The 22,313-nt window shown below is 33.9% G+C and overlaps 4 protein-coding genes and 1 long non-coding RNA gene across 5 annotated transcripts; 3 read left to right on the top strand and 2 right to left on the bottom strand.

Moving 5' to 3' along the window:
* The first annotated feature begins 379 nt into the window (after positions 1-379).
* LOC106432513 (cation/calcium exchanger 1-like) lies at positions 380-2,794 on the top strand. Its single transcript, XM_013873354.3, has one exon. It carries the CDS (start codon positions 771-773, stop codon positions 2,505-2,507), a length of 1,737 nt encoding a protein of 578 aa, XP_013728808.2. The 5' UTR covers positions 380-770; the 3' UTR covers positions 2,508-2,794.
* A 1,615-nt stretch (positions 2,795-4,409) lies between these two features.
* On the bottom strand, positions 4,410-5,949 carry LOC106380251 (probable F-box protein At4g22165). Its single transcript, XM_048749137.1, has one exon. The coding sequence runs from the start codon at positions 5,603-5,605 to the stop codon at positions 4,424-4,426; it is 1,182 nt and encodes a 393-aa protein (XP_048605094.1). The 5' UTR covers positions 5,606-5,949; the 3' UTR covers positions 4,410-4,423.
* A 580-nt stretch (positions 5,950-6,529) lies between these two features.
* LOC106380766 (cation/calcium exchanger 2) lies at positions 6,530-8,935 on the bottom strand. Its single transcript, XM_013820597.3, is given in 4 exon segments — positions 6,530-6,872; positions 6,875-8,358; positions 8,585-8,694; positions 8,783-8,935. Coding segments are annotated over 2 exon segments (1,656 nt in total). The 5' UTR covers positions 8,345-8,358; positions 8,585-8,694; positions 8,783-8,935; the 3' UTR covers positions 6,530-6,686.
* A 2,365-nt stretch (positions 8,936-11,300) lies between these two features.
* LOC106432507 lies at positions 11,301-12,121 on the top strand. The gene is made up of 2 exons (XR_007319989.1): positions 11,301-11,542; positions 11,646-12,121. It is a non-coding gene; the product is annotated as an uncharacterized LOC106432507 (long non-coding RNA).
* A 2,250-nt stretch (positions 12,122-14,371) lies between these two features.
* LOC125582430 (peroxidase 57-like) lies at positions 14,372-16,295 on the top strand. Its single transcript, XM_048749127.1, has 3 exons — positions 14,372-14,653; positions 14,870-15,318; positions 15,726-16,295. Exons 1-3 carry the CDS (start codon positions 14,387-14,389, stop codon positions 16,009-16,011), a joined length of 1,002 nt encoding a protein of 333 aa, XP_048605084.1. The 5' UTR covers positions 14,372-14,386; the 3' UTR covers positions 16,012-16,295.
* The last annotated feature ends 6,018 nt before the right edge of the window (positions 16,296-22,313 follow it).

The following is a 22,313-nucleotide window of genomic DNA, read 5'->3' as shown; positions in this document are numbered from 1 at the left end:
CACATGTGTATTTCATCAGGGATATATAGCCATATATAATATACTATTTAGTTTAAGTTTAATACTAAATATTTAGGCGGAAAACGTTAGGCAATGTACAGATCTTGATGGCCGTAAAAATACAAAAAAATATGCCAAAAATCCAGAGTTTGATATTTTCAATTTTATTTTATTTTTTTGTAGAAACCAAGTATGACCTAAGATGGTATGTTTTTATGAATATTGCTACTATTCTTCGAATATTAAAGTTGATTAATAGATAAGTGCTACATTTTCTACCTTCATACCAAAAAGAAAACATTTTCTAGCTCGTTCATCCTCTTTAATTTACAGTATGTCAGTATTGGCACAAATATCCCAACACGTGTGGTTTACATGACTCGGTGACTATTACGCTAGAAAATTGGACTCCAAGTTGGACCATATAAAAAATTAAATTATTTCATTACGAGACTATCTCGTAAAAATCAATAATGGATCAGATTTCATTTTACAAACAAAAAAAACACTTTATCAACTTCGATTTTTCTTCCTTGTATGAATAATTGAATTTAGCCTCCCCCACTCAATTTTTTCTCATAAAAAACAATAGCCCACCTACTCACATCCGCATGAAAAGGAAACTTGTATGTTTTAAAATATTAACCATCCATAAAATGTCACATCAATAGTTATAAATAAATAAAAAAGATATGAAATTTTCATTATATTATCAAAAACTTAAACATCCCTCATTATTGCTCCCACTTCAAATCAATTTGCTTCCTTGAATGGCAAGTCTCTTCTCCTCACCTCTCAGCTCACGTTCTCTCTCTCTTCTAATCAACCTCTTCTTCATCTTCCTCATCTATCTCCATTTCGCTTCACCAAATCCTCCTCCTCACTCAGGATCAATCAAATCTTTAGATTCTCTCGCCGGCGGTGGCAGTGACAGCTGCAGCGAAGGACTCGCAGCCCTAGACGACCACCGTTCCAAGTGTACTTACGTTATATCTCAATCAAAATGTACCCCACAAGGTTACATAGACTATCTCAAGATTTTCTTCTGCATCTTCGGACAGTCCCCTGTGTTAGGCCATCTACTTTTATCCCTCTGGCTATTTGTTCTGTTCTACTTGCTCGGAGACACGGCCTCGAGTTACTTCTGTCCTTCTTTAGACAAGTTGTCTAAGGTCTTGAAGCTCTCTCCTACGATGGCTGGTGTTACGCTTCTCTCTTTAGGAAACGGTGCGCCAGATTTGTTCTCAAGCGTTGTCTCTTTCACTAAGTCGAATAATGGAGATTTTGGGCTCAACTCTGTTCTAGGCGGTGTGTTCTTCGTGTCTAGCTTCGTTGTCGGGACGATTTGTTTCCTGATTGGTTCTAGAGATGTCTCTATCGACAAGTACAGCTTTATACGCGATGTGGCTTTTCTTCTGGTTGCTCTTTGTTGTCTCGGTTTGATCGTCTTTATCGGAAGAATAACCATATGGGTTGCACTTTGTTACCTTTCTATTTATATCATCTATGTAGGGTTTTTATCAGTTTCTCATTTCTTGGATCGCAAGAAACCTATATCCGATCAGGTTCTTCGTACTAGAGAGGACTTAGCCGAGATGGGCGTCCCATTGCTCAGCTATATCGGTGAGGAGAAGCCGATTCCGCCGCAAAGAGTTACTCAAGAATCAAGAACTCAAGAACAAGAATATGACATTTTGGTTATTGATTCGCCAAAGAAACAGCGGTCTTGCTTCTCGGTGCTAGTGAGCATCGTAGGACTACCTCTATATCTCCCCCGGCGGCTCACAATCCCCGTCGTCTGCGAAGAGAAGTGGTCAAGGCCTTGCGCGGTTGTTTCCACAGCCATCGCACCTGTTCTACTTACCGAGCTTTATTGTTCTCATTACAACGGGTCCAAAAGAAACCTAATCATGTACATAATATCTGGACTTATCGGGTTATTCTTTGGTATCGTAGCGTTCTTGACGACGGAAAGTTCTCGTCCACCAACGAAATTCTCACTGGTTTGGCTTCTAGGCGGCTTCACAATGAGTGTGACATGGACATACATCATAGCACAAGAGCTAGTCTCGTTGTTAATATCATTAGGTAACATCTTTGGTATTAGTCCTTCTGTGCTGGGACTAACGGTCTTAGCATGGGGCAATTCTCTAGGCGATTTAATCGCTAATGTGACCGTGGCAGTTCACGGAGGTAACGACGGTGCGCAAATAGCACTTTCAGGGTGTTACGCCGGTCCGTTATTTAACACGGTGATTGGACTAGGCGTGCCACTTGTTATCTCATCTTTGGCTGAATATCCTGGGGTTTACATCATTCCAAGTGACAGTATGTTGCTTGAGACACTTGGTTTCTTAATGGTAGGCTTGCTTTGGGCACTTGTGATAATGCCAAAGAAGAAGATGAGGCTTGATAGGCTTGTCGGTGGCGGCTTACTTGCTATTTACTTGTGCTTCTTGTTCTTGAGAATGGCTAGGGTCTTCGGAGTCCTTAATATCGACCGGTGAATTTTAAGTATTGTGAATGTTTTTAAGTTTTTTTTTTTTTTTTTTTGCAATATATAGTTATTGTTAAAGAAGAAATTTGCAAATAGTTGATAGTCGTATATAATTACTTAAAGTTTTAAGTCTTGTGAATATTGAGAGTGATGGTTATATTTCTTTGTTGCTGAACATTCAGTTTCTGTCAAACTCACTTACTAGGATTATGAAAGAGTATTGGCATGTTCTTCTAGGTTCATTGTTCATGGATTGTAAGTATATATAGTATAGTATACGTCATTCGTATTTCATTTCTACCGCCAGTCAAAACTTATCAACTTTTACAGCATTTATGATTTTTATTTACCAAGACTATTAAAACTATGGATGGGTCGAGCAAAACAATTCTCTTGTTAACTATTTTTAAGTTTTTGTCGTAAAAATAGCCATCAAAAAAAGAAATGACTAAAATATCTTTTTTTTTATTTTAAAATTTATAGTATTTATTTTTTGTTTTTTAAAACTTGAAATTCTATCCTTAAACTCTTTCTTAACTCAAAACCCTAATTCTAAATTAGTTAATCCTAAGATAAAAATATTTTTTAATAAAATCTTTATAAAAAATTATTTTATTGACAAAAACTTTAAAAATGATATCCTAGAAAATTTCTCCTTTAATTATATGATCGTCTTATTAACTATTTAACACTTTTTAGCTAAAATTAGATTTTTATATTGTACATATGTGTGTTTGGCTGTTTTGGAATACTAATATCAAATCGTTTTTACAGTTCTCAAGGAAAATATTTATAACCGATCAGTTTAATCTCTAACAAATTGTTTGATATCTAGATATTCTAAGCATATCTCACAAAAATCTTTATCATATTAACTGAAATCATTAAAGAAAATATAATAGATTAAAATTTATCTAGATAGTACTATATATTCCTAAAATCTAGAGTGAAACTATATACACACCTTCAAGGCTTCAACTAAAGCTACGAAATACCATATTCTCACACATACACCTCTCAACACATTTATCCTAATATTTAGTGATTTAGATTTTTTTTTTGCTAAATAACGTGAAATAATATCTATTATAGAATTAGAGGATAACACAAATATTTACAATTTAATCAAAAAATTGGAGTATAAACATTAATATTTGTATATATGTGAACAATAATTTGTGGTCAAGACCTAGTTGATGTTTAAAGTTTCTGTACATCTATTAAGAAATTACTGATTTTAATTTAATTTATCTACTTTTGCATAAAAACAGCAATACTATACCTAATTCGCTTTACCCGCTAATTGATTTACCTAGTGAAAGTATTAGAATTTTTTGCTTGTACTTGTACTTGATTCGATCAAGTACTTAGTTAGTCAAGTACTTGCCTATATTTTAAATACTTTCAAGTTACTTGGTAATATTTGATACTTGTTTATTTATGTTTATAACTTTTAAATTAAATGTACCAAAACTTATAAGTACAATTAAACATAAAATAAATACTTTTTTTTTATTTTCATATACTTATAATTCTGTTTAATTCGTTCAAGTAATTTGATTTAGTACATATATATGACTCACTTGAAATAGGTACATATTACATCAAATACTTAAAAACTAATATTATTTTTGATTTTTATTACAATATCAGCAGTAAAATAAATATTTTTAATGGGTAATACATATTTTAAACCAAAAGTAATAAATTAAGTAATGAGTCAAATATTAAAAAGAAATTGTGGTACTTGGTATTTGATTTATATTTGCAACTAGTAAGATTTGGGGATTTATTACTTAGAAGCCGAGTCAAATAGCAAGTATTACCCGAGCAACAAGTGAATGCCCATGCCTAACTAGGATGTAGTCATTATTGATTTGAGTAAAACAATATATTGAAGAGGGAAGGAAACATAGTTTAGGTCAATCATGCCACAACTGCCTGTGTGAAACTTGGTAAGAACCATCGATTTCCAGAGAGTTGATCAGAGGAGCAATCAAATTTGTGTAGTTGCTCCATCTTCCGCGTCTCGAGATTGAAGAGAAAGATATCACTTGTGATATTATGACTAGCATTGAAATAGATGGAGTTTCTACGGATGCCCTCATAGTTGTTGGCGAGCACAGTGATGCCAAGAGCCAGAAGCATTGACTCGTCCCCCAAGGAATGAACTCGTTTAAAGTCACCTGATGAACAAACTTTGAAGAGACGGAATGACCAGATTCTAGACTTAGGTATTAAGTATGTTTCAACCTTGAGGACATCTCCAGTCACCGTGACTACAAGTTTTGTGACTACAAGTCTCTTTCTGTTAGTTACATGAGGACGTCTGGGACCACCACCATCGTAGGCAAATCTTTCGACATAAACACATCTACACCAAAAGATTTCTCGCGGAGCCTCTCCCGAAAAATCATAGATCCTCAGATCACGGGAATAACTAAAGAAGTAAAGCTTGTGATCCTTGTAAACCATGTCACAACAATCTAATGCTTCCGGGATTTGAGTCCACGAGTTATCTCCTTTCTTGGAATAGACCACACAACAGGTTCCAAGTCCCCACGAAACAAGATAATCTTTGGTTTTCTCGTCGATCCAAACCACAGGGGATCGTATGTGCATAGGTTTACCCGGCTTGCTTCCGTCGGGACATGTAATGCGAAACCCAACTACCGTCCGCTCCAACTTTGTCGTTCCGACCTGTGACTCCACAGGAGGTAGATTGATCCTCTCCTTGGTGAAGAGATTCACAAGGTAGAGATTACTCGAACGGTTTCGCATCAAGAGCCAGCTTCCACACGTCTTTAAACAAAATATCCTCGGGAGCACCAAATCCAGATCATGCGTCCTGTAGAGTTTGTCTTTCTCCGCGGGATTAAACAAGGTGCAGCAACTGTTGTTATCTTCGGGGAAAAGGAGCAGCCAAGGGATGTGATTGTTTTTGGGCACGCATTGTCTCGAAGCGGAGTACCAGGACCTACACACGGATTTAGCTCGTCGGAAGTCGGTAAAGCTCAGGCGTTCAAGCAGCGAGTACAGGAGATCTGAAGGGAGCTCCGACCAGGATTTGAGACGCTCATGGGAATTAGGGTTATGACTCTCCTCCATCTTCAGAGAGAGATTTTTATAATAAAATCGAATTGTTTACTATTCTTACTTACCCTCAGAAGTTCCGTATTTATTACACAACAACAAGACCGTCTCACTTGAACCTAAACTAGGGAGTGAGTTGGTAATGTCGCGTCTTGTGTATATGGGCTTTATAGGCCCAGTCAGACAGTGTATTCGGTTATGATTTTGCATATCTCCCGTATATTAAAAGAAACATTACGACACTGGATAAAACACGCAAATATGAAGTTTTTTTGCTCTCCAAAAAGAAACTTCAAAACTTCAAATTTGAAATTTTGATGAGTGAAACTCTATAATTGAAGTTTTACTACTCAAAACTTTAAGTTTGAAATTTCATATTTTTATTTGCATTTTAGTCCCTATAATCCACATTTATGGAATAATATGGTATTTTGCTTCAAGTTTAATATTAATTAAGTTATTTTTATTTATTTATTTTATATTTTAGTAGAATATTTCATTAATTACTATTGTTGTGATATGTTTATATATGTGCTAGTTATTTATAAAAGTTTTATGAATTCAAATTTGTTATGACAAATATAAAAACCATATTACAAAATACAAATAGTTTTGAAGTTGAGTTTGAAGTTTTTTTTTTGAAAATAACACCTTTAAACTTTAAATATAATGTTTTGGAAACTTCAAAATAGAATTTCTTTTTTGAGATGCTCTAATAATTAACTCAATTTTAATTCGTGTCAGATACTCAAAAATCTCTACTCATGCATGAGGATGAAGTTAATACATGCCCACACATAATGTATATATTTTTTCATGAAGGGAAGAATCACTGTAGTCCATTTAAATCCCAGTATTGAAGGAGCTAGTGGTGTGAACAAAAAAAAAAGGAGTTAAGTGGAATCGACAACAACACTTGTCTCTTTCAGTCAATTTGCATTAAAATTCTAGCTACTCAATTTGAATTCCATAACTCTATTTATATACATACAATGTATATCCCATACCCGAGCTATACATAATAAGCTATCCATACTGCATTGTACAAATCCATGGTTATATTATACGTATGAAACTGTGAGTTGAAAATCAAATGTTAGTAAGAATCTCCAACTGTTTGTACAATCCTTATAGACAATGAAGCCAAGTAGATAACCAAAAGCCCTACCCCCATCACACCACCAAGCCTCATCCGGTTACTAAACAGAACCAAGAACGACCAAACCAGTCCTACCACCAGAAACCCAAGACTCTCCAGCAAACGAGGATCCGTCTTTATCACACAATACTCAACGGATAAACCTCCCACGCGCATCCCACAAGCGATATCCCAAGAGCAAACAACGTATTAAAGATTGGGCCCGCGTAACAACCCGATACAGCCACTTGAGCTCCTTCGTCACCATCGTGCAGCGCCATCGTCACGTTTGTTATAAGATCTCCTATAGAGTTCCCCCACGCGAGGACCGTGAGGCCTAAGATCGACGGGCTTACCCCGAAAATATAACCTAGTGAAGTTAGAAGCGCGACTAGCTCTTGCGCTGAGATGTAACTCCATGTCATGCTCATAACAAATCCTCCTGCTAACCAAGGTAATAACCATTTCTTTGGCGGGTTTGACATCTTCGTCGTGGCTAATGCAGTGAGACCGAGAACTATACCGACTAAACACCCGGTTAGGTAAACAATAACCGCCTCAAAACTGGTCGGACTACACTTCCAGTTCCAGAGAAACGATAACAGAACCGGAGCAAGTGTGACCGAGGTAACAGCTAATGGTTTAGACCATTTGGCTTCACTAACAACAGGAATAGTCAATCTCCTTGGTAGGTAGATAGGTAAAGTCATAACCCAAACCACCAACTTCCAGTAGTAATGTCGCTGATGATCATCATCAGCGACATTACTACGATGCTCTTCATCAACATCCTCTCTTTGCAAGATTGGTTCACTAAGACTCACACGCTTATGAACCGACTCAAGATCAAATTCACCACCTTCACCACCAAACCTCCAAGAAAGATACACAAACGCGACATAAACAGCGTACAACGAACAGAACCCAAGAGCGCCCCAGAAGTTGATTTTCCCATAAACCAAAATCAAACCCAAGGAGCCAATCGCCGCACAGAAGAAGCAAACGTCTCTAATAAAGGCAGACCTCTCGATTCTAACCCCTCTACTACGCAACGAGATGCTTATAATCCCAACCACAACGCACGTGACGAAAGAAGAGCCTCCAACAACAGTGTTGAGACCAACGTCGTAAGTGCCCTTCGAGTCTTCCCCCATGAAAGAGACCAAACTCGCGAACAGATCAGGAGCCCCGTTGCCGAGCGAGAGAAGCGTCACGCCGGCGACGGTTGGGGATAGGTTGAGAAGCTTCGAGAGAGACTCAAGAGATGAGCAGAAATACTCGGAGGCAGTGTGGCCCAAGACGTAGAACAGAGCGAGGAGCCAGAGGAAGAGGAGGGATTGGCCCAAAAGTGGAAACTTTTCGAAGTTGCAATAGAGTAAGGAGAGGTAATCGACGAAGCCTTGGCTCGCGCAAGGGTCGATGGTTTGCAGGTACGCGCACTTTGATTGGTAGTCGTGAAAGTGCTTCAGGGCGCTGCAGCCATCATGCTCTGTTTTGGGTTTGAGGACGCTGGAATCAACAGGGGTTGCGATGACGCTGAAGAGGATATAAGAGAGGAGGAGGAGGAATGTGATTCTCAAGTAGCCATAACGGATTGAGGAGAAGGAGAATCCCATCAATCAGGTGAAACCTGGAACTCAGAGAAAAAAACAGAGGAACCGGATCAAAAACAGAGGAAGTGGATCAAAAACAGAGTAAAACGATCAGGTGGGTTTTTATCAAATTTTTAAGAGATTGGGTTTGTTAAGCGTGGAGAATCTATTAATGGGTTTTGATTAACAGATCATGAAACGTGAGAGAGAAACAGATAGATAAAACACGAACTCGACGCGGAGAGAGAGAGATAAAGGAAGAACCTTTATTAATATCTAGATAAAGCAAAAAGGTAACGAATCCACCGATATGAGGAAGAGAGACGAGAGAAGCGAAGAATACACACTCACGTACACTTGAACGAGGGACTTACCTGCCAAAGACAAACGTCAGAAAAACAGAGGAATCGAATTTTATTTTTATATCTAAAGAATACGAAAAGTTTTTCACTTTGTCATTACCGTTTTGGGCTTTCGATGTTTTCAGACATGGCATTGTGTCGGCTTCGAGATCTTATGTGCGTCATTTTCCTATTCCATTACGTTTTCGTGGAAAGGGAAAGGAAAGAAAGACGAGGCTTTAGCGACTCAACAGCAAATTAGCTTTTCCAGTTTCCACAATTCAAGTAATATTTTAAGGAGCCGACCACCATTTTGTGCTGATTCCTATACGCACTAACTATGGAAACAATAAACATTCCGGTTTTGTAATGAATAACGAATCAAAATCGAACCGGATAGTCAATTATAAAAATGCATTACGAGACCAGGGTCTAACGGAGTGGTTTGTTTAAACTTTGAAGTAAACCCGGCCAATTTTGTTTGTTTCCACACCGAACTGGACCAACTTATATAACTAACATGATGCTATTCTTCCCGCTTTCTAAAGCTTGGTGTTTAGTACTATAAGAAACTAACTAGATTTTCACAGCGCAGGATTAATTTTTTCGAAAAATTATTTAGTGAAAGTTGGAAATTTATACACATGGTTTATAATTTTTTTTTGTTTAAAATATGTATAATTAAATAAAATTTTATATAAATATCATTTTATGAATATAAGATAATTCATTTAAATAACCTGCCTCGTATTTATTTTACTTATATTATAAAGTTTTAAGAGTATAATATAAATTTATTTTTACATTTTTGTTATTAGTCTAAATTTATTTTATTTTATCTTCTTATTTACGCTGAGCATTTTTTGGAATAAACCTATGTATTATTTGGCCAATAATTTACTTGAGCATTATTTGGAATACATCTTTGGTAGAGTTCATGTATAATTTAATGTTTTCAATTATTAAACACATCATCTCTATTAAGATTTTGAACGTGAAGAAAGTTATAAATGCTAGAATTAATTTGGAAAATCTTAAATGAAAATAAATAATGAAAGCTTAACGAATTTAGATTAATTTAGTTGAAAATAATAAATGTTGTTATGCATACAAATATGAATGGCACTGGAACATAAATATCATGGAAAACCAAAAGCAGAATCCTAATTCTGCTTTAATAGTATAGATTACAAGAATGTATTTTAGTTTTTAAGTTCTTTTTGTTATGAGAAACTCTATTCATTTAAAAAAAATCTTATTGCCTGTTTGGTGGAGTTTAGTAATAGAGTTAAAGATAATATCTTCTTACTTCCAGTCATAAAAGTTAGGATAACTTGGAATTGTATTAACAATAATTAATAGTCTAGTGGCCTTCTATTAGAAAGGTAAAATGGGTCATTCAAATTGAAATGATTTATATATTTTGACATTCAATTTGCAAATTGCTAATACAAGTACAGCAACAAGAATCATTAAACAAAACTACCAGAAAAGGACATAGATATAAAAGTAAAAAATGGGTTTTACACTCAAGATTATTATAAAGATAAAGGAAACAAAGGAATTTGTAGTTGTATTACTTACTCTGTTAAAGATAATTGTTTAATGAAGTGGACTTTTACGAAGTGAAACGAGAGAGTCGCTCGAGGGAATAGGATTTAGGATTAATTTTGTTTTCTTTAAAAATTTGGGAAATTGTTTATCTTCATTCAAAATCGAAGATAAATATATAAAGTGTCCTTAAGCAGTGTGAACCGTGAACACTAAAAGTACCAAGTCTTGAAAGCAACGCGGTCATCAAAAGCGTTTCTCTTTTGCATTACTTCCTTTTTACATTGTTTCTTCTTTAATTTTGTGATTTAGTTCATCACTTGAGAGCTAAGTGAGTTAAAGCGTTCCCTTTAACACGAAAGAATCAACACGTACGTCCCCTTCGACGCAGAGAATCTTTAGTTAATTACTACTCATGGAGAGAAGATCAATTGTATAGTTGAAGTTTTCGAATACTGGCGAGTCTTAGAACACATTGTCACACTTAACTGCTTTTTTGAACTTACACAATTGTACATACATTGTCACACTTAACTGACCTAATCTGAAGTAGAGCATTGAGAACAGTTTTGTTTTTGTATTCCTTGGATAAATCAATTTACACACTATGAGTAACGGAAAATGGTTTTATCTCTTCAGATTACGTTAGTGTTTGTTAAAATACCAGCTCTAACAAACGGTGCGTTGGTTTAGTGGTTTAGTGCTCGGAGTATATTCAATTGCACTCCTAGTTCGATTCACTTGGGAGGAATGTCTTACGCCATGTTATCGGTATTAGTACTGGCTGGTGCTGGACCTGGTCCTAGGAAGAATCATACACTTCCTGGTTTATAAATTAAAAAAATACTAGTTCTAGTTAGGAAAATGAGAAGAAAAAAAAAACTGAAATAAATGTTAGTAACTTAGTCGTGTTAAATAAATAAAGATGGCCCATATATAAAATTTACTAGTTACGATGTTTAAGATGGCCCATATATAGATAACCGGATATCATACCGGTCGGTTATATATCTTGATTGTTCGGTTATATATCTTGATTGTCCGGTTACAACGAACCAACAACACCTATCAACGGCGATCCCTTCAAAGTTATCATCACCAACCTTCCTTCTGCATCTTTCTATTCAAAAAATCAAAAACTTCGATCTTCCGATTTCAATTTCGTCTCATCTCCGCCTTCTCAGCAATGAACTCCGCTTTACATTTTGCTTTTCCGGCGGCGAATCCAACTTTTGTCTGCGGAATCCGATGTGTGACTGCTTCTCCTGGATTACTCTGTTCCCGCTTAAGAGTCTTCTCTCTTCCTCCTCCTTATTCTTCATCTCTCAAGGTTAACATCTCTTTTCCCAAGAAAAATTCAATCGTACCAATGTACTTGTTCGGACATGTTGGTTCCACATTGAAACTGAGGAGATTTTTGTTTGATTACGTAGGCAGAGTCATGTTTAAAAAGAGACGCGCACAGACAAAGAAGCAGTCTTGAGTCATCAATGTTCTGAGAGCCAAGTTAATATGTATAATCATTGGTCTATGCAATTTTCTTTCTTTTTAATATGTATCTGAACCACTTTTGCTGATTCTGCTATAGGTTGTGGTGGAAGTGGTAACATTATGTGTAAAACTTGTGGCGGGGCGTGGTCACTTAGGACACTGATGATGACTCTGAGGTTAAACTCTGTTTTCAATCATATCATGGCTTTTGTCATCAATATATCTCTGATCTTATTGCAGAGTCCTATGTTTTTAGTTTCCACATATAGATTTGTGTCCCTGTACTGATGTAATCTCGAGCCACAGAAATGCACAACCTTGTAACAGACTGGCTAACTTCATCTTCTCTTGTAATGGTTTCGTAAATGGCTGTGACTTAAGTCACTAAACCGAAATTCTTTAGTGACTTTTAGATGGATGTCATTCTTTTCCAGTGCAAGGAAGTAAGGAACTTTTTTTACTTAAATTGATGTAACTTTTTGATGGATTAATAGAAGAATGACCGAAAAATTTACATTTTACGGGAAGAAGTTATGCCAGAAATCATTAATAACAACAAAAGCCCAACATCAGTTCCGGTCCAAAGGAGATAATAAACTACACTTTTTAGGCCTTTGAACCCAATAACAACACTGTAACCAGTCTTTCTTCTCTTTGATCCATAAACTTAGATATAGTTTTTAAGTTTGAAACAAGTTCCTTCAGGAGATTTCATGTGCTTCCAGTTCAAACTTCAAACTAGTTTGTTAGTGAACTTGTGTTTTTTTTTTTAGATCTTATTTTCCGTTGTAAATTCTTAACATCACATTATTCTTATTATTGTAAATTATTTTGGCCATCTTGAAAAATATAAACAAAAGACACTACTACGCATATAGATTCCATCAGCTGATTTAGCTGGCCCGAAAAATACAAAATGCATTGAGACCACATTGCTTGACCTAAATTTAAAATATCATCTGACTAATGATAAGAGTAGCCAAATGCATTCAACCAAAATCTATGTGGACCAATTCTCAAATGTAAACTAACAAAAACAACATCAATTTTGTTCTCAACATAAATCAAATCCATGGCATATCAATTACGCCCGTGCCCCAAACGCCCTTACAACTAAACTATCACTACTCACTGCTATCTTCACAAAGAATTTTCTTTTAAATTTTGAAGAAGGAAACGAGTCATATAGACATATGGTATGCACATTATTGCAAGCATATCATCAGTGTCGCCCGTGACAGCTTCTTTGCACAACTCGCCACGAAACCGGCTTTGAATTAGTTTAATAAACCATATAATGTAAGCATCAATGATACTATTTCCCAACATCATTGTCGCTTTGATCAAGTATACCATTTCCCTTCTTTTCCTCATCATGTACCGGATTTTGGGGTTACGTATATTTATGGATTTTAATGTTAAAAGGTAATTTAAGTGTATATAAATTTCCAAATTTTCATTTGTAAAATTCAAAAGGGTTTATATTTGTAAAAGAACTGCACTTTAAAGTCCATGCATGCTTATTTTTTGATTTGTTGGAAATTAATTTACAAGTCATATTTTTTCGCTTTATTTTAACGCTGGATTACAACTAAAATCCATGAACTGATATTAATTAAAAAATTATGATCATAAATATAATATATTTTTTTTCAGTTACAAAATTTTTTTTTGAAAATTTCAATACACACAATATTTACGGACACTTTAAAATTTATCAATAAATCGAAACTAAAATTAGTCTATCTTCTTTAGGCATGACGTATACGGTTTAACAACAAGTTGATCCTTTCAATTCTAACGACTAATGGTAATATAATTTGACGACTAAACAAATTAATTACCCAACCTGTGTGTACATGACATGGAACACTTGTTGTGTGGTATATATGCTTTGATGTATTATTCGGTTAATCGTCTATTCAATAAAGCAAAATCCATTAAGAAGAGTTTTAAAAATTTAAATATTGTCTCTATACGTAAGTTGTTGTGGTGCAATTATATTCGGTTGTTAAGTTACAAAAAAAAATTTATATTCGGTTGTTGTACATGTGCAATTGACTAAAATTAAATGAAACCGATACAATTAAAGGTAATGTCTAAAAATTAAATCGTATTATTCTCAATCATATTTGGGTCAATTTTCTCAATCATATAAAAGTCTTATTAATTTTATAATGTATATAATATTGAAATATGTATGTTAGAGCCAAGTAGTTTTAAAGAAAACCCTGTTTAAGGTACTTTCATATGATTTAATTAAATAACTCTTTTTAATTTTATCGACCTAAACATTTTAAAAAAAATCGAAACCGGCAAAGAAAAACTGAAAGTGATATATATTACGATGATACTGCCACCTTCTCGACCATGTAATTAATTAAAATTCTTCATTTATCAACATAGCTGGATCAAATCTTCAGCATATAAGTGTAAAGTATATTAATAAAAATTAGTTTAAAAAAAGTATATTAATAAAAAATTACAACATGGCGAAAGGAATGTTCACTAAGTCGCTCGCACGCCTTTGCAAACGTTTCTAAAGCTTATTTCTCTCAAATTGATATAACCTTTGACTTTCGCATGTCTTCGGCACAAACAGGAGATGTTTTAGTTTTAAAAACTCAAATTATATTTTCTAGCGGTTGAGTTTTTAGTATATATACCTTATGGTTGATCACAAATGTCTTACAATCCCTTCCACAAGAAGCAAAAGAAAAATACTTCGAAGAAAAACTTCTTATCAACAAAAATGATGAAGTTTTCTTCTCTTCTTGTGCTTTTCTTTATTTTCCCGATCGCATTGGCCCAACTGCGAGTCGGATTTTATAGCCGGTCATGCCCTCAAGCCGAGACTATCGTACGCAATCTGGTGCGCCAACGGTTTGGTGTTGACCCAACCGTAACTGCTGCTTTGCTCCGTATGCACTTTCACGACTGTTTCGTTAGGGTAATAATCTAACCTATAACATTTTAATACAGCTATAACATGTCCAAACATTCTATGTTAATTTTTAGTTAAAACTGAACATGTTGTACAAAACAGCATACTGTATGATAAAGGCATTTTAAATAAGACTCTCATAAAATTACATGAATTTCATATAATTATCATTTAGTCTGGTTAATCGTATTTAAAATATATATGATTGTTCATTCTTCGTAGGGCTGTGACGCTTCCCTTCTCATTGACTCAACCAACTCTGAGAAAACGGCCGGACCAAACGGAAGCGTTAGAGAATTTGACCTGATTGACCGCATCAAGGCTCAGCTAGAGGCTGCGTGTCCCTCCACGGTCTCATGCGCTGACATCATCACATTAGCGACACGTGACTCCGTGGCGTTAGCTGGAGGCCCGAGCTACAGCATCCCCACGGGAAGGCGCGATGGTTTGGTCTCAAACAATGTTGACGTGGCCCTTCCGGGTCCAACAATCTCTGTCGCCGGAGCCGTCAGTTTGTTCACCAACAAAGGGATGAACGTATTCGACGCTGTGGCTCTTCTGGGTGCACATACCGTTGGTCAGGGAAATTGTGGTCTATTCAATGACAGGATCACTAATTTCCAGGGCACCGGACGACCTGACCCGTCCATGGACCCAGCCTTGGTTTCCAGGTAATTTTAAATCAACCAAATTTAATATTGAATTTATTGGGAAAAAAATTACATAAGAATGAACAAAGTTCTTAAGTTTGAGAAGATTTAAAATTTTATTTTTATTCTAGTTAGAGCAGTTTAATTGTTGAAAATGTTAATTTTATAATTTCTGAAATCATCAATAGGTACCCAGTTTTAGTTATATTAAAATATGGCATTTGCATGGTCCAGGTTATAATCTTCTAAAAATAATGTTTACGTTATATATTTCCAAAATTTGGATTTCTTAAAATGCATTTTTTAACAAAGTTAGAAACGAATTTTCCACGAAAACGTAAGCAAAATTATTTTTACATTCAAAACGAGATTTATTATTTTAACTCATAGAAATAATAATCTGAATGTGTTATATTCTTGTGATATAGCTTAAGGAACACATGTAGAAACAGCGCGTCAGCGGCACTAGACCAGTCGACTCCACTAAGGTTCGACAACCAATTCTTCAAGCAGCTCCGTAAAAGGAGAGGAGTGATGCAGGTTGACCAGCGGCTCGCAACAGACCGTCAGACTCGTGGTGTTGTGGCTCGATATGCTAACAACAATGCCTTCTTCAAACGTCAGTTTGTTAGGGCAATGATAAAGATGGGAGCCGTTGATGTGCTTACCGGTCGTGCTGGTGAGATTAGGAGAAACTGCAGGAGATTCAACTGATGACCTTGATGAATTACTACTAAATGTGGACGTAATTATATTTTATATTTTCAAGTCTTATTTATGTTTCTAAATCATTTTTGTGTGTGTTTGTTGGATTTTTGTTGCTTAAATATTTTTTCGTGAATTGGATATATAGTTTCATTTCTCGAAAAATATAACTATATGTTGGTCTGAATATTGAAGATGTATCTTATTCTTATTCATTTATTTTGTGGTATTTAGTCTTTTTAAAATATTGATCAAGTATCTTTGTCCTGATTAATTATATATAAACTTTTATATACTTGGTTTGTTTGTCCTCCAATAGATTTACTTAAGAAACATAAGATATCATCAGAGCCGGTCTTTGGACCAAGCCAATAAAACATTAGCTTCTGGCCATTTTATTGTAAGATTAATTTTGACCATAAATTAACAAAAAAAAATTTTGGTCGAGTGGTTAAGGGCTGCCAAACAAAAAAAAAATCTAGTGGTTAAAGTTTTGAAGTTACTAAGTTCCCTTCTCCTCAACCTAGATTCAAACTCTCAGAAAGTGGATAATTGTTTTAAATTTGCTTAAAGTATAATTAATAGAAGGTTCTTAGGGTGAGGTTCTTAGCAGAATTTAAGAATCTGTCCTTAGCTTTTTTAGTTAAAAGTTAAGAAACGGTTTCTTATATTCTGCTAAAAACCTCACCCTAAGAACCTTCCATTAATCATGCTTTTATGGGTTAGAATTTCATAAGACTGGTTCTGGATATATGCAGAAGATATTACATATTCATGTATAAATAATATGTTACCTGAATATAGAACAAAGATTGTTACGTATATTACTAAGATATTACATATTCTTTTTCTTGTTCAAAAAAGATATTAGTATAAATAATATGTAATATAAATAATATATTACAAAGATATGAGGAAAGAAAAGAAACAGAAGATATTTCCCTGAGAGCGGTTAGGATCATATCATGCAAGCAGACCAAACCGATATTACATATTCAGTTATAAATTATATGGGCTTTGAAATGGGCTGGTGATATAAAATATTCAGACAGCATAGGTTTTGATGAGCCTATTTACTGTCCAACACTTTTGATGTCTATTAATAGATTCATATACGTATCAAGCGTCTGAAGAATTTCCAGAGAGCCGCAAATGATATGTACTAAATTTTTGTACTTATTTGTGAGAATAAAATACTATGGATGTGGTAAATGCATGAATCTGTCTATAACTTGATCTTTATACTTTATAGGTTTTATTTTAAAGTACAAATATAATGAAAAGCTAATAAGAATCTAGCCTTTTGGCACTTCTTGTGATTGCTAATCATTCAAGTGCGCGACACATCAGATGCACTTACACCAGATTAAAAAGTACAGTGGCGCCGTTCGTTTGGTGTGTTTTGGAACAAAGCAAGAGAGTTTCAATTTATTGTTAAGGAAAACTATGTTGACGTTTTCTTAAAATGCAAACGATGCCAATCGGATTTGAAATGTTTTTCACTAAAAAAATATAAATCATCTTGTTAGTTAGTGTAAACTAGGATAATCAATTTTCATTTGGTGCGTAAACCTGGTAATGAACTACACAAAGCATGAAAAGTCTAGAAAACAGCCTTCAATAAAAGAAGAAAAATAAATTAAATTACTTGCATATATAAAGGAAAAACATAATATTATTTTTTGCAACTTTAATATTATGTTTGTTTGCAAGATAAATATACTGTGATAGAACTCCTTCAAATAATTTTCTTAACTCCTTAAAAATATTCGATTACTCAAATATTTTTTATTTTTCTTAACGACATGTTAAAAACAAATCATTTAAACAAAATGTTGCTTATAATAGTATTTCCAGTTATATTTTCTACCAATTTTTTACATAGCATTAAGATGAAATTTATAGGAAAGTTTCGTATTTGAATAAAAATTTAATGCGTATGTTTATTTATCTTTTTGAATGAATGTTAAATTAACTTGTTAATTTATCATATATAACCAAGAAGAAAAGAATACAATATACAATTTCTAGTAATTAAATAAAAACTCTTCAAAATACTAGAAGCTATAACTTCAAAAAACCATATGATATGATCTACGTATGCCGTCACAGGTATAAAGGGAATGGATAGAACAAATGCAGTTAAACAAAATGCTAGGTACATATGGGAACCGGTACATATGTATAACGCATCTAAAATGCATTAAACAATAAAAAAAAATTCTTAACATTTTGAAGGGCCAATTTTTGTATATACATAATTGTTCTAGTTGATCGCATATATGTAGGTATTATTAATATCAAGTAGGTCTGTGTATATATAAATATTAAAGAGAGTTCGTACGCAAACTAATTGTTACAGAGCAGGACCACATAAGGAAGATTTCAGAAGAAAGAAGTCTCAAACTCTTACAAGATTTTGGTCTTCAGGACCACAGAGAGATTGGCTTAAAGGGATCACTTTTGTGAATCCTCGTACAGTCTCTGCCGGATCCCTAGGTACACTTTATGCTAACTTTTTTTTTTTAAGACAATACCTTTTTTTGAAACTAAATGTTTGTTAACACATCAATGTTCGATACCAACATCAATGTTCGATTCATTAGAGTTTCTAATGCTTTATGCTAACTATACTTTATTCTAACTATAAGACATTTTTCTATACCAACGTCAATGCTCGATTCATTAAAGTTTCTAATGCTTCATGACGTATTGTGTACATATATTAACTATACATGGAGTCATGGAGAATCTTACAATAAGTAGAATTGGTGTTAAAAAAAAGGAGAATTGGTAATTATTTATGTTTGATGCACGTAACACTTGAGTTAACTTTAAATATTATATTTGTTTAAATTTTCTTAATAAATGCATTACGCCTATTTTAGGGTCTAAATGCAGAGTCGTGCTTGATATTTGTAGACCCAAAAATAAAATATATTTTGGTTACTTATTTTTGAAAAAGTTTAAAATTCATGCGGCACATAGTCGAACCCACGATTTGGAGTTGGACAAACATCAGTAAAATTACTAAATTTTGGTAAAAATATCTGGCCCTAAAAATAATTATACACATTATGACAACTTGCGGAATAACGAAACCACAATGGTACGCTCTTAATAGTATCAAAATATATAAATATATAAGTAAATGTTTAAAGATTTTTGTTATTACTAACTGTATTAGTGTGATGCGGTTACTAAACAGTTGAAGCCTTAGTTTGAGAAGTGAAAAATATTAACAAAAACTATTAAAAATTACTAGAGTCTTTTTCCGCGCTACGCGCGGATAATCACTATAAATACATTTTGTTTTGATGTTTAATTACAATATGAGCTACTTGTTGTATTGTTTGTTTTTAGAAAAGTTTATTAGGTATATATTGATAAATTTAACTTAATTTTGACCCCTTTTTTGTTTGGTGTTTTGCTATTTATTGGTAATTAATTTAATTATTGTTATTACAGATTTTTGTGTAATCAAATAGAAATTGCATGACTAATTTATAAAATGTAATTGTATAATCACTGTAAATGAAGATAGAAAAAAATTAACTATCAAACAAAATTTAACTAATGTATGAAATAAATAAGATGTGATAATTAGTATATGTGAAAGTTAAGCCCTAAAATTGTTTTATATTTTATATGTTTTATACCCCATCTGTTTCAAAATGTTACATGCTTTAGGTTTTCACACTTATCAATACAACATAAGAAATCTTAGTATGATATGTAAATTTTTTTGTGACCAACTATTTCCATAAATTTTAACCAATCAAAATTTAGTAAATACAAATATTTTTTTTTGAAGTTTACAATTTACCATTACTATCTATTAAAAGTTGCATTGAAAAAAAATAAAAGATGCATCAGATATATATTTTCTAAAACATGTATTATTTTAGAATAGAAGCAGTATTTTAGTTAGTTAATATTATGTTTCATTCAGATAATGTAATTCTAGGACTTGAGATAGTATATTTATATTTGCTTTGATTTTTTTTTTGGAAAAATCAATTGCTTTTTAACATATATTATGATTAGGTATATATATGTTAAATGATAAAACGCCACTAATAATAGTCTAGGAGCAATATTAAAATTAGGGACATTTATGGAATAATCAACATGAAAAAATTTAAATTGTATGTTAGCTTTAATAAGATAGAAGAATGTTAGCTTGGTGTAGGAAGATAGTGAAGAGGTTGTGTTTCTGTTTTTCTTTGGGCGTTGAGTTGATGCATGTGCAAGATATATTGAAATCTTGGTTTGTATATAATTGTAAAGAAAAACGTTTTGTATATAAATATATGCAGTTAATATGCTTTGATTAATATAAAGTTGTTGGTGAGGGAATTGTCTTGTAAAAGTACACAAATAAACGTCCCTAGCTCGGTCTTACTCTTAACTAACGAAACATAAATATTTGACTATAGACTTCTTCGTGTCTGCTTGAATCCGTGATCACTTAGGAAAGCAGAGCATAATGCTCGATGAAAATATCTGGAGTCTACGTGGACATGATCAAACTTGATCCTTCTAAGGGTATGTGAGCATATCTATCAGTCACACAAGCTATTCACAATGAACTGTAAAGTTACTATCAGGATAATATATGTCTCTTTTACCATATCTCTTTTACCTGACAGTAACAACCTGCTGCTGCATTCTTTCTTGGGAGCTTCCTTATTTATCTCCGAGACTGTTGCTTCTTTCATAGTAATCATCCCTTTTGAGTGCTTTCATACGCATCGGCTGGCATTTCAACTTTATCTTCTTCCGATGTCCGAGGGTCACTTGTGATCTCAACAATTTCCGTTGGCAGTTTTACTGCTGGTGCATTGTTGTTGTCACTATGAGCGGGTTTCTTTTCGCCTTTAGATGCAGCAGATGTAGTAAGAAATCGCCCCTTGGGAGGAGGACAGCGTGCGGACTCCAAATCTACATTACGGCGATGATAGTTTAGCAGTGACGACTGATAAAACCAAGTTTAAGAACTCATGAATTGAGATAATGACTAAAATATAAATAGATGGATAAAAATACAAAACGCTAATTTCGGTCGGTTTGTCTCCAGAACTATCATTATTTGGCCGGCTTTTTTTTGTTTTTATTTATATTTTACTTTTTAGCCACATTTATTTTACTTTTTTTTTTGTCAACACATTTATTCTACTTATGTAGTAGATAATAATAGGTTGACAATTCCTTTCGTTTATTTATGTGCTTTTGGCTTTTCAGATTTGCATAGGCATGTTAGAGATGTATCTGTTCGCATCATCATAGAAGGCAATCATCTCTGGTTCTATTAGCAATAGCATGCATAGTAAAGCTATTTCTATTAACACCTGTAGTTAGTCGGGTCTTTAGCCGTTGTAATGTTTCTTTGAACACACAGTTAACATTATACATGCATTTAAAATTTAGTAAAAAGGTTATTTAAATGTCTTTGAGGAAACTGAGCTATTTAAATGTTTGTATAGCTTCTCTTTGCCCTTGTAACCTAGGAGGGACTGTTTCTCCGGTAATCGAAATTCTGTACTGTTTCCGATGCCCCCATTAAAGAGTTTAATGAATTTCAAATTTTTTTTTTAAATAAGTGACCTCCTAAATCTTCTTTCGTGAAACAAAGGAGTATAAGTGGATAAGCAGATAAAGCCAATGACAGAAAATTAAAAAAAAAAAACAATTTGAGTCACGGCGACTATACAAAGATCTCTACAGTTTATATAAACGCCAAAAATATAAATAAATAGATAAAAATACAAAGCGCTAATTTCGGTCGGTTTGTTTCCAGAAACTATCATTATTTTGCCGGCTTTTCTTCTTTGTTTTGAGATTCTGTAAAATCATCCGTTTAAAAAGCACTAATAGTCTAGATGACCCAGGAAGAAAAGACCCATCTCATATCTTTCTCTTAGATTCTTTTTATTATAAAATAAACGTTCACTAAATAAACATATGGACTGAAATATAGACATTAATCAACTTTCTGAAAATCTTATTATAAGAGAACCTCTTGCTTAGCTGCTTAAAAGGTATCAAAACAGGTAATTTCTTCCTAAAGAACATGGCTGAGGCAAATCAAAGATAATTCAACTATATAAATCTGCAATCAGGGGCCATGGTTCATGCCGCATATTGCAAACCAAAACGCTTATCGGGAAGTCCTTGCGAGGGCCTCCATATCACCCTCTCAAATAACCCGGCAGTGGTGACTGAGTGTGGGTCCTTCTCCTCATCTCATCTAAGGGAAGATTCAACTCTGTATCAGTCAATCAACAAAAAATGGATTATAAAGTAGACCA

Source organism: Brassica napus, chromosome A2 (assembly GCF_020379485.1).
Source record: "Brassica napus cultivar Da-Ae chromosome A2, Da-Ae, whole genome shotgun sequence".
NCBI lineage: Eukaryota > Viridiplantae > Streptophyta > Magnoliopsida > Brassicales > Brassicaceae > Brassica > Brassica napus.
Note: the sequence above shows the minus strand (reverse complement) of the source record. Positions and strands in the feature narration are given on the sequence as shown.

Coding starts and splice junctions, on each gene's coding strand:
- LOC125582430 (XM_048749127.1), top strand. CDS start 14,387: ATGTCTTACAATCCCTTCCACAAGAAGCAAAAGAAAAATACTTCGAAG. Junction 14,654..14,869: donor TTCACGACTGTTTCGTTAGG/GTAATAATCTAA, acceptor CATTCTTCGTAG/GGCTGTGACGCTTCCCTTCT. Junction 15,319..15,725: donor GACCCAGCCTTGGTTTCCAG/GTAATTTTAAAT, acceptor CTTGTGATATAG/CTTAAGGAACACATGTAGAA.
- LOC106432513 (XM_013873354.3), top strand. CDS start 771: ATGGCAAGTCTCTTCTCCTCACCTCTCAGCTCACGTTCTCTCTCTCTT.
- LOC106380251 (XM_048749137.1), bottom strand. CDS start 5,605: ATGGAGGAGAGTCATAACCCTAATTCCCATGAGCGTCTCAAATCCTGG.